At 43.7% G+C, this 16838-nt stretch overlaps 3 protein-coding genes across 3 annotated transcripts; 2 read left to right on the top strand and 1 right to left on the bottom strand.

Annotated features, from left to right (window-relative positions):
• Positions 1-319: 319 nt before the first annotated feature.
• Positions 320-3598, top strand: LOC132796977 (aladin). Its single transcript, XM_060808365.1, has 4 exons — positions 320-785; positions 843-1130; positions 1190-1563; positions 2962-3598. Exons 1-4 carry the CDS (start codon positions 379-381, stop codon positions 3306-3308), a joined length of 1416 nt encoding a protein of 471 aa, XP_060664348.1. The 5' UTR covers positions 320-378; the 3' UTR covers positions 3309-3598.
• On the bottom strand, positions 3315-15729 carry LOC132796975 (maestro heat-like repeat-containing protein family member 1). Its single transcript, XM_060808363.1, has 8 exons — positions 14862-15729; positions 12654-12831; positions 10120-12581; positions 9072-9720; positions 7946-8417; positions 4863-5951; positions 4032-4134; positions 3315-3965 (listed from the first exon to the last, which is right to left on the bottom strand). The coding sequence occupies exons 1-8, from the start codon at positions 14995-14997 to the stop codon at positions 3823-3825; spliced, it is 5232 nt and encodes a 1743-aa protein (XP_060664346.1). The 5' UTR covers positions 14998-15729; the 3' UTR covers positions 3315-3822.
• A 226-nt stretch (positions 15730-15955) lies between these two features.
• Positions 15956-16703, top strand: LOC132796979 (mitochondrial import inner membrane translocase subunit Tim29). The gene is made up of 2 exons (XM_060808367.1): positions 15956-16049; positions 16119-16703. The coding sequence occupies exon 2, from the start codon at positions 16128-16130 to the stop codon at positions 16701-16703; it is 576 nt and encodes a 191-aa protein (XP_060664350.1). The 5' UTR covers positions 15956-16049; positions 16119-16127.
• Positions 16704-16838: the final 135 nt, after the last annotated feature.

Raw genomic sequence — 16838 nt, 5'->3', positions numbered from 1 at the left:
AATGCATTTCATGCTTTCAATGAACATTTCAACTAAAATTAGTTTTTTACAAGTTGATATATCGAGTTGCGCAGGTTATCGAAACAGCTGTTGTCGAACACGCTATGATAGACGTTAAATTTAAATGTATTTATTCATAAAGTAAACAGATATGTAGGTTAGAATACATAACAAGAGTTGAATGATAACAAAAGAGTTGAAATATTACAGTTGAAATGATATAGGTTAACATTGAATTAAATTGATGTTTTACCTAATAATGTTAAGTTAACATCTGATGTTAGATTTGGAAATTATCGAAACACATCGAATATCGTTCGATATGTGTGAGATTGTCACATCGCTTAGCCGGCTGCGTGCAGTGCACAAAATATTTAAATGGCATCGTTGAGCAATTTAAAGCAATGTCACAAATTCAACTCGCCCACAAGTGGTGGGCGCAATTATAACTATGTCGCCGAGCTGGACAATTATCCAGTTATCAACCTGAAGCCAGAACTAAGCGGCGCAACGTTCTCACAACGCTTCACAGCAGCACAAAGTTTCATACCGGACGAAAGCGAAAGCGTGCCAAAGCGCATTACGCGGGCATTTTTCGATGGCGGCTTCTTGGAGTCCCTGGCTGAGGCGCGCAGCCCAAGGACGCGTGAACAAATGCCAATGATTAGCCGAACAGCGGACTGCATTGCCGATCTTCTGGAACGCTACAATTCCCTGCAATTGAATCTGTGTCCCCACAAAGGCGAATTGAATGCGGACCGCATTGCACAATATGTGGAAACAAGGTGAGTTAGTCTTCATGTTTATCTTAGCCCACACTCCTAAATGCAATTTCAACGTAGAGACTGGATAAATAGCGCTATCCGCTGCATGGCCTGGCACTGTGATCTCTTTAAACTAGCAATCGCCGGCGTTGACGATATGGTGCGCATCTATATGCGGCGAATAGACAACAATGGACAGCCCTTGGTGCTCAAGAGTCCCTCCCAGACGCAGATCACGTGCATGGCCTGGCGTCCGATGTGCCCCTTTGAGCTGGTCGTGGGCTGCCAGCAGGGTTTGTGCTTCTGGACCATTGATGGCAATTTGCATTTGGGGCGCATCACGAATCCCAGCCTAGTTTTGAAACAGTATGTTTGACATGATACCGATAAGCTTCATTACTTAACTGTAACACTTTAACTTCCAGTCCAAACAAAGTGCCCATTAGCACGCTGCAGTGGTCGCAGGATGGCACACTGCTGGCCACCGGTTCCATTGCTGATCCTGATATACTTATCTGGCAGATAGACAATGGCAGCATGCTGCCGCTGCGTCGCATTGGTCCGCCTGGCTCGCTGCTCAAGTGGTCGCCGGACAACGAATGGCTCTTTGCCAGCACCGTGGGTCGTGTGTTTCGCGTGTGGAAGTGCAACGAGCGCTGGACAACGGATCGTTGGGTGTGCAACGAGGGCAATGTGCAGGCCGCCTGCTGGTCACCCTGCGGTCGCTTTCTGCTCTTCGCCAGCACCGCCGAACCCATCCTGTATCGCATAGAATTCGTACAGCTGCTGCTGGGACCCAGTAAGTAATCGATAGCAAGAGCAAAGATTAGACAGAGTTATTACGGGCACAATTGGCAAGCGGTGTTTGTGCCTTGAGTCTCGCACAATCACTGCGCCAAACTCTTGTTGTGCATTGTGCCCCAGAGCAAAGAGGGTATGCAACAGGTAGACGGCTGCTTGAAGCCCACAGACCGTCTGTATAATGCTGCCCACAACTAAATGATAAGAATTATGAAGATTATTAAGTAAGATTGTTATTAAGTATTTATTAAGTCAGATGTATTTGTATTAGATAGTAATAGGTTACGCAGAATCGGATATCCCTAGGAGGGCGGATCATGGACCAGTTGAGGTCCAGTATAACTTGGCTTCGTCTCAAAAGTCGCACAGTATGGATGATGGATGCTAAAGCCAGCAACATCCTTAGTGGTAGATGTTAAACGTCAAGAAGATCGTTTAGTCACTGCGATTCAACGTATTTCAGCAGGAGTCAGAATAACATACATAGAGGAGATTCTCCAGTGTTTGCACTGGACATACTCAGAGAAGATGCTCCAGTGTTTCCTCAACTCTGGAATCGTTACATTTCTTGGACTGTTCACTATTCGCCCAGCCTGGATGCCCAGCCTTACTGCATGAGCAGACGACGAGACAATGACCAGTTAAAATGCCAAGCATTAACGAACTGTGGGTTAATTGGTTAAGTCTATGTTTATTGAAGCACACAACATGATGAGACAGACTAGCTGTCATAGCTCTGACTTCATCAAGAATATAACTTACAAGAATATTATTAGTATAGTTTATAATACTCGCTGACTACTTTTTGATAAAACTGCAAATGTGGCAAAAGGTGATTATCTTAAGTAATAAGACCACTTCTTGATTGATTGCCAAAGATAATTATACGAGTTATCTTCTATGCTTGCAATTATAAAAGTAAAGTATAAAGTAAACTATTCCACCTCATTAGAATAAAATAATTGCACTGATTATTATAGACTTATGCAATCTGCTAATACTTAAGTATCATAATGTGACTCTCTGACTACGTCAAGAATAGAACTCGTTAGCGTATTATTAGTATAGTTTATAATAATAATGAGATTTCTTGATAAAACTACAAATGTAGCAAAATATCATTATGCTGCTTCTACTTGAACATGAGTTATCTCTTAAGCTTGCAAGTAGAAGTGCATAGTAAACTATTTTATCTCATTAGAATTATGTAATAACACTGATTACTATAGAGTTATGCAATCTGTAAGAGTATTATTCGATAAAAAAGATCATTATGCTGCTTCCATTTGAGTTAACTCTTATGCTTGCAAGTAGAAAAGTACTGTAATATTATGTCTCATTAGAACTGATTACATTTAAAACTTACACTTCTACTTCTTTTTACTCCCACTCGCAGCGAAGGGCTCCGATGACAAGGAAGTGGTGCCCGTGGCGGATCTGAATGCCATTCCCTTGGATGGCAGCAACACCAATCTCATTGGCGGCGCCGTGCAGCAGCTAGCCTGGGATCCGCATGGCAAATTCCTGGCCATCACATTCCGTTCGACAAATGCGATTGCCATATTTCGGACATTCATACAGAAGTTTGGACTGCAAATATCCGTGGGCTATTATCTGTTGGGTGATACGCCCACAGAGTATCCCAGCTATGTTTGTTTCCAGCCGCTGAACAGGGAAAACAATCGAACGGTGTTGGCCATTGGCTGGTCAACTGGTCGCATACAGTTTCATGCTTTGGAATGATTCGAGTTGATTTTAATATTTATTTTTTTTTTGGTTTTCTTGCATATAAGCGTGTTAATAAAGGTACACAAATTACAATAATTATTGGAATTGAGGGGAGGAAATAACAAATCGCCGACATAATTGACGTTTGATACGATGATCAACAGTGATTATTGTACAATTAAGCTGGGGCAGCAACGACACTATATATAATAAATATAATATGCATGTGAACATATATTGTATAACGATTTGCATAAATGCAATAATTAAATATATATATATATATGTGTATATGTAGTTAATATACGAGTAACAGAGTTGAAATATTTTCACGGTTATTATACAACATAATAAGGATACAGTTACGAACAGGCTACGCCCCCACACGAATGCCCAGCAGCGTAGGCAGGATCACATTAGGAAAAATACTAAATATAATATTTGATGTAATAATAATAGATGACTCTCTCTCTTTCTCTCTCTTGTTTTTTGGTCCCCCCTTTCACTCTTCTTTTGCTGTTGCCGCCTTTTAAACGTCTCCAAAGAAGTAGCCCAATGCTTGGGCAGCACGCATACGCACCGTGGCCTGCTCATCCTTCAGCAACACGGCAATCTTGCTGGCCACCGACTCGGTCTGTGCATTACGCTCATTTAGGAAATTGTGCAAGATGCCTGCAATTGAATGTTGAATACAGTTTAGTGTTCAATTATCTTTTACCTTTTATTTATAATACTTACCGATGACGATGGCTGCACTGCCACGCACCTCGGGCCATTGGCTGCGCAGCTTAGGCAGGCACGAGTCGATAAAGTCCTGCGTGTGCTCCGTCAGCTCCAAGCACTGCAAACACAGAGATGAACAGTACTTGAATAATGTAGCTTAATATTGAACATTTTTGTTTTTTAACATACAACTTAATAAAATTTGAAAGCCTAATAATAATGCAATAATCGTATATTAAATAAACCAAATGGCAGTATTCTATTAACTCTTAATACTTAATTCATTTGCATGTTACTATATACAATGCAAATCGAATTTAAACATAATTGTCTTATGCTTAGAGCAACTAAAGCTAAAATTAAGTTAGGCACATTTCTTTATGAGTGCAGCTATTGACTTTGCTTTAGTTTTCGATTTAAAAGATGCGAGTTTGTTTAACATTAAAAGGTACAATCTAAATTATAAAAGTGGTTCGTGGTGCACATAGCACATAATTTTAAACAAGGTGAACAGTGTTTAAGATAGAAAAGAGATCAAGTTCGATTCAGAGTTCCTGATCCCTTCCAACGACATTTAAATTTGAGATGATCTAAGATAAATGATCTCGTTTCATTATACAAATTATAAAAAGTGGTGCGTGTGCTGCTCAGGAAGGTTAAAATTAAGTTAAGCATAAATAAAAATGAGGTCGAGTTGGGTTCAGAGTTCTTGATCGTGCTTTGCACAAATTACAAACACAGTGAACATGTTAGACTTTGCTCAATTTAGCCAACTAGCTATAGTAAATTTACACCGAGTTATAAATTAATTTGTAATCTACGCTTTAATAGACTTTGCACACTTACAATCACTTTGACAAACTCGACCACGAAGCTGTTGTACTGCAGCTGCTCGGTGTCCACGCTGAGCTGCTGCTCGGCCATCTCGTTGACGCGCACAGCGCGGAGCAGGCGACAGACACGCCTCAAGGTTCCCTTGCAGGCGGTTGCGATGCTCGGTTCGCTCTCGCTGAGGTGCAAGAGGAGGGGAAACAGATTGGCCAAGAGCTGTTCACGCAGCGCCTCCATCGATGAGGTGGGCGAACTGTTGCCATCGTCATGTTTCGACTCGCACAGATCGCCAAACAAGATGATCGCCGCCTCGCGCATCTCCATCGAGTAGCTGCCAAAGAACGGCCGAATGCGTATGGCCAGCGACACGTGGAACGGTTCGACTCGATCGCTGGGCAACGCTTGAAGAATGCGCGACAAGCCGCGCATGCTCTCAAGCGGTATATTGATCAAGCAATCGCCCACCGTATCGTCGACGCCCTTGAGGAGCGCCTGAATGGCCATCTCCGAGTAGCGTGGCGCCTCCAGTTCCCCCAACTGTCCCACATAGCCCATGCCCTGCAGACTCAGGCCACGCACCACGGCATTTGGATCGCTCAGCGCTGCGCCCAAGTGCAGCATAATCGTGGCGGCCAGATCGCCGCACGGCTTCAGCGGCACCAGCCGCGAGTAGAGACCCACGGCTGCCACACGTTGCCCGTCGTGGGGCGAGGCAACGTATTTGCTCAACACGTTGATCAGCTGCCGCATCGCCGGACTGTTCAGCTGCAGTTGATGCGTTAGTCCAATGGCCATCGGGGTGAGCAGTTCGATGTAGCTATGCCAATCGGTGCTGCTGGCCAGCGATGTGTTCACCGTCAGCACTGTGGCGATCTGCTCCATTTCCAGATTGTTGAGGAACGCCTGAAAGGTTTCCAGCGCGATTTGGCAGGGATTCAGCTTGACCAGCTCTTTGTTCGGCACAAATCCAAACTTGCTCGCCGCCTTCCCTGGCTGGCTGGGACTTATAGGAGCACCGACGGGCATCGGCGGTCCCAAATTTGTGTAGCTGGAGAGCGAGGTCAGCAGCATGCAAAACATCTCCGCAAAGCGCGTTTCCAATTGCTGCAAGAAAATTAAGAAAAGAAGGCACGTTAGCAACCATTTGATATACATATGTATGGGTAATTTTCTACCGAAAATGTTAAAAGTGAAAAATTGTATATTAAACAATTTCGACTATGAATAAAGATGAATCTTACACCTCTTGATTTACACTTTAATTAGACTTTGAAAATATTAGGTTGTTTGGTAATGACACACCGGTTTTTTATTGATTTTTGACAACGATTTTAAAATAGTTAGCATTGTCCGATTTAAGTGCTATATGTACCGTTCTCTTCGATGATTTTCTGCCATTTTGATGGTAACTTGTATATGCCTCTCCTAAAGAAGTCCTTGTCCCTACTGGCAAAAAACTCGGCGATTCGATTTTCACAATACTCTCTTGAACTCAATTTTTGTCCATCGAAAAAATTTTGCATGGCCAAAAACAGATGGTAATCGCTTGGGGCAATGTCCGGACTATAAGGTGGATGCATTAACACTTCCCAACCAAGCTCTCGTAGCTTGTGACGCGTCACCAAAGATGTATGGGGCCTGGCGTTGTCATGATGGAACACAACGCCCTTACGATTCACTATGGCTGGCCGCTTCTGTTCAAGTGCATTCTTCAATCGCTCCAGTTGTTCACAGTAGAGGTCAGAATTGATGGTTTGGCCATAGGGCAACACTTCATAATGGATAATTCCTCTGATATCCCACCATACACTCAGCAACACCTGTTGCTGGCTTTGCCACCGTTTGAGACGACTCACCGTGCTTCGACCAGGATCTTTTACGCTTTATGTTGTCATTTGTGATCCGTTTTTCATCACCAGTGACTAACAGATCCAGAAATGAGTCGAGTTTATTACGGTGCAACAAAGATTCGCAGATTGATACACGGTCGAAAAAGTTTTTTTGGGATAACTTATGAGGCACCCATACATCGAGCTTTTTTGTTACATTTTTCGACTTTAAATGCCTATGGACGGTTTCCGTGCTTAGTTGCAGCTCCTCTGCGATGGTTCTAAAAGTTACATGACGATCTCGATCCACTATTTCCATGATTTTATCCGTATTAATGGTCACTGGTCGTCCGGAAGGCGTGGGTGTTTCGGTATCAAAATTGCCACTTCAGAATCGCCTAAACCACTGTTCGGCAGTTTGAATCGAAAGTTTGTTATCTCCTAAGACAGCAATAATCTGTCTGCGAGATTCCGCAGCAGTTTTTCCCAGAGCGAAATAAAATTTCAAAATTGCCCGAGTTTCTGCGTTTGGGAACTCCATTTCAATCGATTGTAATTTTTTAACGTGGAAGCTCATGTAAACAAACTATATGCCATTTTAAAGGTGATGCCAATACCTTTCAAACGATATATAGCATTGCCAGATACGATTATATTTGACTTCACAAGCGAAGCGCGAAATTTGAATGTAAAAACCGGTATGTCATTACCAAACAACCTAATATTTTGCTCTCTTAATATAATTGTAAAATTCAAATTGTAAAGTAGCTTTCGATTAACTTTGTTGTGAAGTATGCAAATGTTGAATCACTTTACTTTTGACAATATGATTCAATTTGAGGGGATTCAATTCTAAGGCAAACTTGAGTTGCGTCTAACCATAAGAAGTTTTAGTTTACATTTTGGTAGCTTTTGAATTTATAAGCACTTAAGTAGATCTGTTTACAGAGACGGACCAATCAAATTCTCAGGTATTGCTCGTGACAAAATTTTGAAAATTGACCTGCATAAAAACATTACAGCTCTTTCTCTTATAGTCACTGAGATCTAGGTGTTCATACGGACAGACGGACATGGCTATATTGTCTCGGCTGTTTATACTGATATAGATAATGTATACTTTATGAAATCCCAGAATGAAATTGTTAAGTAATTGTTAGTATACAAATTAGCTTAATCAAATAGATTTTGAAATATATCTCGTTAGCAATTAGCGTTGCCTGTTGATAGCTAATCGACACTTTTCTACTGTCTTTGTGGCTTACTTACATCGTGTATGTCCTTGCAGGGCAGCATCTCGTGCAGCGCACAAAAGATGGCAAACGGCGGCACACTCGCCAATCTCTGCCGATCCGTTTGCTGACTTTCGGCCGGCTCGGCCAGACTAGCGCCACTCAGCAGCTGGAGGAAATTGTCAAGCATGAGGCCCGTCAAGTCGGGATCATTGCACACCAGATGCCAGTACTCGACCAGATGCTCGTCGTAGGGCAGCGGTTGTTGCAACATTTCGGCGCACACCAGCTTCGGATGGTGTTTGGTCAGGGCAACGAGCGCCTTAAGTACACCCGATTTGGCACGCGGTGCATCGCAGAGCTGCAGTGCGACGAGGCTGCCCTTGACCAGGTCCGGAATGGCGTGGAACAGCTCCGATCCCTTTTGCTGTATAAAGAACTTGAGCACAACGCTCGCACCAATTGTGGAGCTTTGCTCTGGATCGCGCAGCGATTGCAACAGCGTTTTACTACAAGAGAGATGGAGAGAAGTTGATTGATTAATTATTGAAAAATTTGTAGAAATTATCTGTGATGGAAAGCTGTTCTAACTCATTCATTGAGTAAACAAGCATTGCAAAGCACAGGTGGTGTTAGAAGGCTGCAATTTATACACAAACTATTATAGATCTTTCAAATTGTAAACAATTGAACAACATTTAGCGAAGAAGTTTCGAGTTACAATCGTCAGAATCATTTGGAAATTAGTGACGTTTTGAAGAGATTATCTGTGATGGATTTTAATTTTTTTTTTCAATTGCTTTGTCCTAACCCATTCAAGCAATGCAAAGCCCAAATGATAAGAGTTAAGAGGCTGCAATATTTACACAAAAGTGTAAGAAATCACAAACTTCAATTTTGCATATCATTGAATAACATTTAGTGAAGCAGTTTCGAGTTACGATTCAGTTAGAATCATATAGAGATCAGTGATAGCTTAACTGGTAAGAGCTGAGAGGTTGCAATTTGTACATGACATACATTACGAATTTTGAATTACCAACTTCAACTATCTAAAATCACTAATTAAAAGCTAGCTAATAAATCTTGCACATCACAACGAAAGAGAGGACAATAGATTTGTGAAATATAGAGCGAGAGAGCAATAAAGAAATGCTGCTTACCAGAACTGCAAATACTGAAAACTAGAGATGCGTTGCGCTATGATCTTGGCGATGTCGCCAGCCAGATTGTAGATTTGCTTGGGCTCATCGGTGATGATGTGCTCCTTAATCGATTCGATCTCCTTCAGCCATTCGGCACTGCTGTCGATGCTAGCAATCGTCAGTGTCTCATAGATGCAGGCGATCTCCAATGTCTTTTGCAATATGTCCACCGACACTTGACGCACAGTGCCATTCGAGTCGATGCAACGTGGCACAATTTTGCCCAGCATTTGTCCGGTTTGATTGAACTTTGAGGGCGCTTCCAAGCCGCCAATTCTCATAGATTTAATGTACACTTCGAGCGTATTGTTAAGCACATGGCTGGCACAGATCCGCACCTCAGAGTTCTTGTCGCGCATCCAGCACTCGAGGATGCCAATGATAAGATCGAGGGTCGATGGTGATGGATCCAATTCGACAATGACACGAACGAGCGCGTTCAGCTGTGGCAGCGATTCGTTCAGATGCTTGGCGAGGAAACTGTTGTGCTCGTCCTCCTCCTGCGATTCGAATTTCATCTTGAGTTGCTTTGCGCAGCCAAAGAAGTTTTTGCAGGCGATTTCGAAGATGACGCTGCCGTCGACGCCCTCCAAACTGTCGCTGCCGCCTGCAAAGATCGAAAGCAATTGATTTAATACGATTTAATAGTTATGACGAATACAAACACTCGTTATTTGTAGTAGTCTGTGCACAGATTGTGCTACTCGCTATAGCAAAGACAACCCCATAACTAAGTTAGGTACAAATGTAAATTATTATTGACTCGTTGAAAATGCTTGTTGTCTACAAATTAAGCATACTCGCTACAAATGCAGAGAATGCCAAAGATTTATTAAGTTATCCCTACTCGTCACTAAGCAATATAAGACATTGCATTAATTTCTGTACTCGCTAACAGATTGCTTAAATCCGTTTGCTATTGTTTCTACTCGCTACAACTGTAACTACACTCGCTATCTACATTGCCTACTCGTTACTCTTTACTCGCTAAGCGCTTTGCACTCACCAATGCGTATGAAATCGGTGCCGAGTTTCAGGATCGTTGGCAGCAGCGGCAAATCGTGGAACGGCGACTCGATGGGTATGCTGAACACAGTGTCCATGATCTGTTTCCGATGCTTGAGCGGAGCGGGCAATTGTTCTTTGGTCACAATTAGCTGATTGCAGATGCTAAGCAGCGTTTGCAGAATGGCCGACATAATCGTTTGATCCTTGTGCCCCGCCAACTGGATCATCAGAAAGTTGAGCATGGCATCGTCCAGATGCTGCAGCGATTGCAACGGATCCGCCTCGTCCATGATGCGGCCAAAGGCCTTCACAACGAGCAGATTGCTCTTGTAGTTCTCCAGCTCCTTGTGCGTGTCCTTGATGAAGTGCAGATTGCTAAAGAAACCCGTCGAATGCTTGCGTCCACCCATCTGCGCCAGCTCCGACAATTTCTTGATGACATGCGCCAAATGCTGGCGCGCAATGTAGCCCAAGGCCCGGGCGCAGGGTTCAATGCGACGCTCGTACTCGGCATGCTTCACATGCTTGTCGAGACGCTCCTGACGCGCCGTCGTCACAATGAGATCGATCTTCGTATGGATGCAAGCGACATCCGTTACCTGGCAGAGCGTCAGGGCAACCGCCTGGAGGAGCATTCCACGCTCGGAGCTCAGCTCGGGCAGCTGCCACTCAATGTGGGGCATCTGCATGGGATACAAATACATTTGATCGGCCAGTTTGCTGGCCAAACGTTGAGCGAATTGCTCGTCGCGTGTGTTGAGAAATTCATTTGTTTCGAGCACAAAATCATGCAACTGCTGCAGATAATTAGCCGGCTGATTGATGTGCAGCAGCATGTCGGAGATGCGACGCTCCCACAGCTCCTCGAGGGCGGGATTCAGCTGCGGATGATAGTACTTGAGGAAGCTGAGTATGTTCGAGGCACGCTTGATGCACTGCTGATTTCCGAGCAGCGCCAAGCACCGGGCATAGATGCTCTCCGCACTCGGCACAATCACCTTGCCACGCTTCACCATCGATCCCCCGCCAGGTCGCTCCTCAACGCTGCCAGCAGCGTCACCGGCAGCTGGCGAGGATTGCAATGCTGCATTCGGTTGCTCATCGTCGCTGGCAATGTCGTATTCAATGTGCGGCGATTTGGCAAAGAGACTGGCCAGGCACTTGGCCAAATTCCCACAGATATCCGTGTAGTCGAGCAGCAGAAAATAGTTGAGTAGCTCACGCTTGAGCAGATCATCCAATGTGCCCACCGTCGAGGCGAGCATAAACAACGTATTCTCGCAGCTAACCACCAGCGTCGCATGCTCCTCCAGTGTCCCATGCTCCTGGCTGATCTTGCTGTACTTGCAGCTGTGTCGCACCACAAACCACACGAACTCCTTGTCGCGTATCAGCGACTTTTGAGCCAGGGCCACAATTGTCTTAAGGAGCGTGAGCTTCATTTTAACGCTTCGCTCGGCGAGTATCAATTGCTTCAGACACTCGATGAGCGACTGCACCCGGGACTCGATTTGCACGACGCACGCGTTGAGCAGATGCGTCAGTATCAACAGCGATTTGATGCGTTCCCTTTCGCTGTTGTTGCGCAGATGGATGAGCAGTGTGTCCATTATTTTGCCAGCATAATTCCCGGCGAGCAGATGAAAGCAACGCAACACCTCGTAGTGTCCCTTCACAGTTTGGGGTTTCTCGTAGTCCGGATAGACGCAGACGAGGTCGAAGAGATGCGTGATCAGCGCATCGATGACGCCATCCAGCACTTGAGCGTGCAGCTGGAGATTCGTTTTGAGCACCGAGCATAGAAACTGTGTGACCGCATTACGATCCACACTGCGACGATACAGCGCCAATATTTGCGGAACCAGACGCGGCGCCTGATCCAATATGCGATCGGTAGGCAGGAGCGGATACATGCTGGACAGAGCTTGAAGGATCTCCATGCACACTTTGATCTCGCGCGAGTGCAGCCATTGGTTGAAGAGCACATCGTAGGCCACACTGATCTCGGTGGCACAATTTGCCGCCGCCTTTGCCTCGCCCTTGGGCGTATTTGTGCCATGCTCTAGCAGCGCTTCGCTGAAACGTCCAATCGCATACGCATACGCGAGCTTCACATGATCCTGCTTGATGCCACCCAAGTGGGGCAGACAGCGAGCCAGGATCGTCTTGATGTGCGGCACCAAACCCGCTGTGTTCGCCAACGCCAGCTGGCCGAGGCATTGCATCAGCATAAAGTGTGGCACGCTGCCCGCTGGACCGCTGTGCGCCTGCAGCATCTCCACGACGAGCGTGCAATCCTTGCCGCGTCCAATGGCAACGAGTATGTGCAACGCCGGATTCTGTATCAGCGGCACATGCTGATCCACGCTACGTGTCAGCTCCTCGAGGGCGAGCAGTATCAGTTTCTCGTTCGCCGCCGTTGGCAGCGATGTCTCTCCGCGGACCACGCGATGAATGCAGCTAGAAGTGTGACACACATACAAATTAGTCATTAGGAAAATCCCCTTTAAGAAGCATGCGATTGTGACTTACTCCAAGAGCATAGCAACAGTTTGTTCGTTTAGCTTCGCGTTCTGGGCGCGATATTCAGTCAGAATTTTTGTGGCACGCTCTGGATGCGTCTCCAGTATCTTTACGATCGCCAGCTGCATCGCCTGACGCACTTGCTCGTCCTTGTCCTGCAGACTATCGAATATGTTGTGCAATGCGCCTAAGGGAAGAATAATGAGGAAATTAACAAGTTGCAATTAAGTGAAATATGTAGATATTTTCTTAAAGTACTACAACTATCTGAAAATAATAGAGCAGAACACGTCAAAGCAGAGGAAGAATAATGAGGAAATTAACAAGTTGCAATTAAGTGAAATATATAGATATTTTCTTAAAGTACTTTCAACTGAAAACAGACTTCAGCCTATTATCCTGTTGTGCAACTCGCCTAGGGGCCAAGGCAGGACAAGAGCAAGAATAATGAGGAAATTAACAAGTTGCAATTAAGCGAATTATAGATATTTTCAATAGCACTGATTTAAAGTACTTTTAACTAAGTGAAAACTGACTTCAGCAGATTATCCTGTTGTGGAGCCAAAGCAGAACAAGAAGAATAATGAGAAAATTAGCAAGTTGCAATTAAGTGAAATATGCTGATAGTTTCTTTAAAGTACTTTTAACTATGTATCTCAAAATAGACTTCAGTTAGTTGATATCGTCAGTAAATGATTCTCCAAACATGTCTATAGAGTACTATTTAAGAAAAGAGAATTTAAATGGAATAACATAAATGGGAATACATTTTTCTTTTACAAAACTGCTTTATATATATATTTTCATATTCTTCTTCTTAAAAGTAAAATATTTATAGTGGCGAGCAAAATTGAGTTTATCGTCATGATTATGACTAAAGTTTTAGTTTAATGTACAGCTCAAAACAAAGAAAAAGGGGAGATCTTGGTGAACTGAAAATGTCGTTCACAAAGAAAAATGGTTTGTGGGATTCACATATTCTTAATGAATATAATTTGCTATACTATAAGATGCAAATATTTATATTTCATAAATGAGTGGGGAATTACAATTCAAATTAGAAGCCAATTAACAAATAACGAACTAAAGAACATCATATAAAATATTTTTGGAATCAAAGTTAATTACAAATAAATCGTTATTCCTTATTCAAGAACTGTGAAAGATCATACGATAATCAACATTAAAAAAAGTGCAGTTAAGGTAACTGTGAGTCGAGTAGACTCGCAGCAACGCTATCGCAATTTAAGTAGTTTATAGCAAAATTAAATAATTGTTTTTTTTTTTTTGTTTGTTGGTCTTTTAATATTTGCTACCATAGATAATTGCTATCAGCTGGCTTTGATAACTATCACATAATTTTCTAACGAGTTGCAAAATATATATAAAAAAAAGTGAGGAAAGAGAAACCTCTTTGTTCAAAATGAAAGCAAAAGATTCAGTGAGAGAGAGAGAGAGGGAGAGGAAGGCAACAATAGGGGGGAGGCAAAGGCAAGCAGCCAGCGTTTCTGCTAATCTGAAAATACATTTTGGTTTTGGTGGGAGGAGGTTTCGCATCATCAATATAAGCATTAGCATTAGCATTGGCATTCACATTGTGGAGGTGGGGCGATAAATGGATCGCTTGTCCATTCATCAGCCACACACAGAGCGCGGCTCAAAGTCAAGTGGTGTGTGCATGTGTGTGTGTGTGAGTGTAGAATTGCAAGCATTAGAGGACTACAAAAATAGCTCAATCAACAGGTCACACTTACACACACACACATACACACTCAAGCATGTCCTCGCTATTGCGTAGATGCGTAAGCGTGTGTGTGTGTGTTTTATACAGAGCCTTTTAAGCTAATGCGTAGTTTTATTTATAGCGAGCAAAAGGAGCCTGCGACTGGAATTGGAGTTGGGAACAGTCGCCTGGCGCCAGTCGCGCACTCCACGGTGACCTGATTAAAGCTCGCTGTGCGGGTGCTGATAAAACTCACAAACACACACATACATTCGCTCATATGTACGTGCATATGTGTGCGAATGAGACACAGCAAAACGCCCAGACAAAAGTGGACACGCATATACTTGTGTTTACATATGCATGACTAGATGTATCGAGTGGTGTGTCACACACACACACATATACACACGTCCACTTGCAATATAATATTTTTAATTTTATTATATTTTGTTTGCTTGATATTGTAACTGTATATTTTGCATGTACGATACCTTCGAGAACTGTTGGTTTATCGGCATTTGCTGCTGCTCCCGCTGCTGCTGTCGACGTCCCCGTTGACGCTGCAGCTGCGCCGCCTGCAGTCGCTGCCGATGCATTGGCTGATGGACTGCGCTGCCGTTGATCCATCTTTTTTGTGGAATTGCGTGTTCTCTTCCACTTCTCCAGTTTGACTGCGATATATTGTATATGTGTCGTCTGTTTGTTGATTGGATTTGATTTGTTATTGCTTTTTGCAATTTCAATTTCACAATTTTGCGCGTTGCAGGCGTCAACGTCGACGTCAACGGCTCAGCCTCCGTTGCCGTCTCAGCTGTGAGCAACAAGTTTCGACTGCTGTTGCTATTGGCAAATCTCTTTTTTTTATGTATTTCTTATTTGTTTTGTTAAGGCTTCTTTTGCGTTTTCACTGAAGCATAACAATTATGCTTGCATCTATAACTGAATAACAGCAGCAACAACAACGACACCGCAAAAATAAACAAAACGCCTCCGCTAGCGTTGTTGTTACCCCGTCGTGCCGCAACTACGAAATGCGACCGTTCAGACCCAAATGACGTTTTTGATAAAACAAAAAATACAAATACAAATTCGTTTTTCGTGGTTGGCTCGTCGCCGTCGTTGTTATTGTGTTGTTGTTGTCCAAACCGCGCAGCGCAGTTGATTCGTTTCGATTTGTAGATTTTGCGTGTGTGTGTTGTGTGGTGTGCATGAATCAGATGGCGACGCTGACGCGACGTCGACGACACGCGCGATTGATTTCAACACAATGGAAATCAAAACATACTGCAAAGTGCATTTGTTTTGAGTGTTGTGCTGTGCTTTATGCAATTTGCTTTTACGATGCGCGCGGGCAGCGCCGTTGCCCCAAAACAACTCTGTGTGATTGTCATTGATATCGATACCCTTTGAGTATGTACAAGGCATCGATAGCAATAAAAGCTTCCAATCAATTGTTGTGCCGCATCTGCATACATTGGTGAACATATAAATTATATTTATATTTTAAAATATGAAATATTTATATTTTCTTTTAACAAATGCTTATATCATTAAATTAACTGATTCGATGCATCGATCCCTGCCTTGCAAAGCACGCATATCGATAGTTACTGCGCTCAGCTGCTTGTCATAAATATCGACAATGCTTTCGATTATTAGTCTGTTGTGCTAGTAAAAACGTACGTACACTTTTTTATGGGAAATTTTTGTTTTCGTTGCATAAACATCAATTAAAAACTCTATTCAAGTGCCGGAAAATGCGTTTACTGCGTGTGGGCGATCGACTGAGTGCATTGCGTGTGCGCATCGAGGAGAAATTCACTCTGCCCGAACGCTTCAAAGGCACCGTCGTCGAGAAGTGGACAAATTACTGGAAAGGCTTGTTGCGTGATTACGGCGAAGTGGGCGCCGGTGTTGTGAAAGAATCCTATGCGAATCCCAAGAAGGCATTGGCCTATGGCACCGGAGTGCTCACGCTCTACCTGGCCGCACGCAATAATCCCGATGAGGCGGCGTTTATGACGCTATTGCGTAAACAAACAAATCGCATGGTCACATTGCCTCCAGATCAACAGAATCCTGACTCCGCCAACTATCTAACGATGCTGGAGCGTGCGGTTAACCAGAAGAAATTGCGACTGCTCTCGTTGGGCATCTGCACACTGATGTGGGTGGATCTGTATGACGAGGACGATTGCACGTATCCGGCAGTCTGTGAATACACCTCGGTGGGATTGTTGAATTTCCATCAGCGCATCATCGATGTGGGCTGCTGGAATGAGTTCTGGCGTCTCAAGCACAAGATGCGCAACTACGACATTAACTATCTGTGACGAGGTGATGACGATTTTCATCATCATCATCAAACATTTGTTTTTCTTCGTTAACACTCGCTCGCTGCCTTTAGTTTTTTATGTGTAATATAAATTGTACAACAGTTATATATGTATGTGTTATATGTTTTATAT

This window comes from Drosophila nasuta, chromosome X, assembly GCF_023558535.2.
Source record: "Drosophila nasuta strain 15112-1781.00 chromosome X, ASM2355853v1, whole genome shotgun sequence".
NCBI classification, from domain to species: domain Eukaryota; kingdom Metazoa; phylum Arthropoda; class Insecta; order Diptera; family Drosophilidae; genus Drosophila; species Drosophila nasuta.
Note: the sequence above shows the minus strand (reverse complement) of the source record. Positions and strands in the feature narration are given on the sequence as shown.

Coding starts and splice junctions, on each gene's coding strand:
- LOC132796977 (XM_060808365.1), top strand. CDS start 379: ATGGCATCGTTGAGCAATTTAAAGCAATGTCACAAATTCAACTCGCCC. Junction 786..842: donor GCACAATATGTGGAAACAAG/GTGAGTTAGTCT, acceptor ATTTCAACGTAG/AGACTGGATAAATAGCGCTA. Junction 1,131..1,189: donor CCCAGCCTAGTTTTGAAACA/GTATGTTTGACA, acceptor TTTAACTTCCAG/TCCAAACAAAGTGCCCATTA.
- LOC132796975 (XM_060808363.1), bottom strand. CDS start 14,997: ATGGATCAACGGCAGCGCAGTCCATCAGCCAATGCATCGGCAGCGACT. Junction 12,582..12,653: donor ACTGTTGCTATGCTCTTGGA/GTAAGTCACAAT, acceptor TCACACTTCTAG/CTGCATTCATCGCGTGGTCC. Junction 4,135..4,862: donor TCGAGTTTGTCAAAGTGATT/GTAAGTGTGCAA, acceptor CTGTGTTTGCAG/TGCTTGGAGCTGACGGAGCA.
- LOC132796979 (XM_060808367.1), top strand. CDS start 16,128: ATGCGTTTACTGCGTGTGGGCGATCGACTGAGTGCATTGCGTGTGCGC.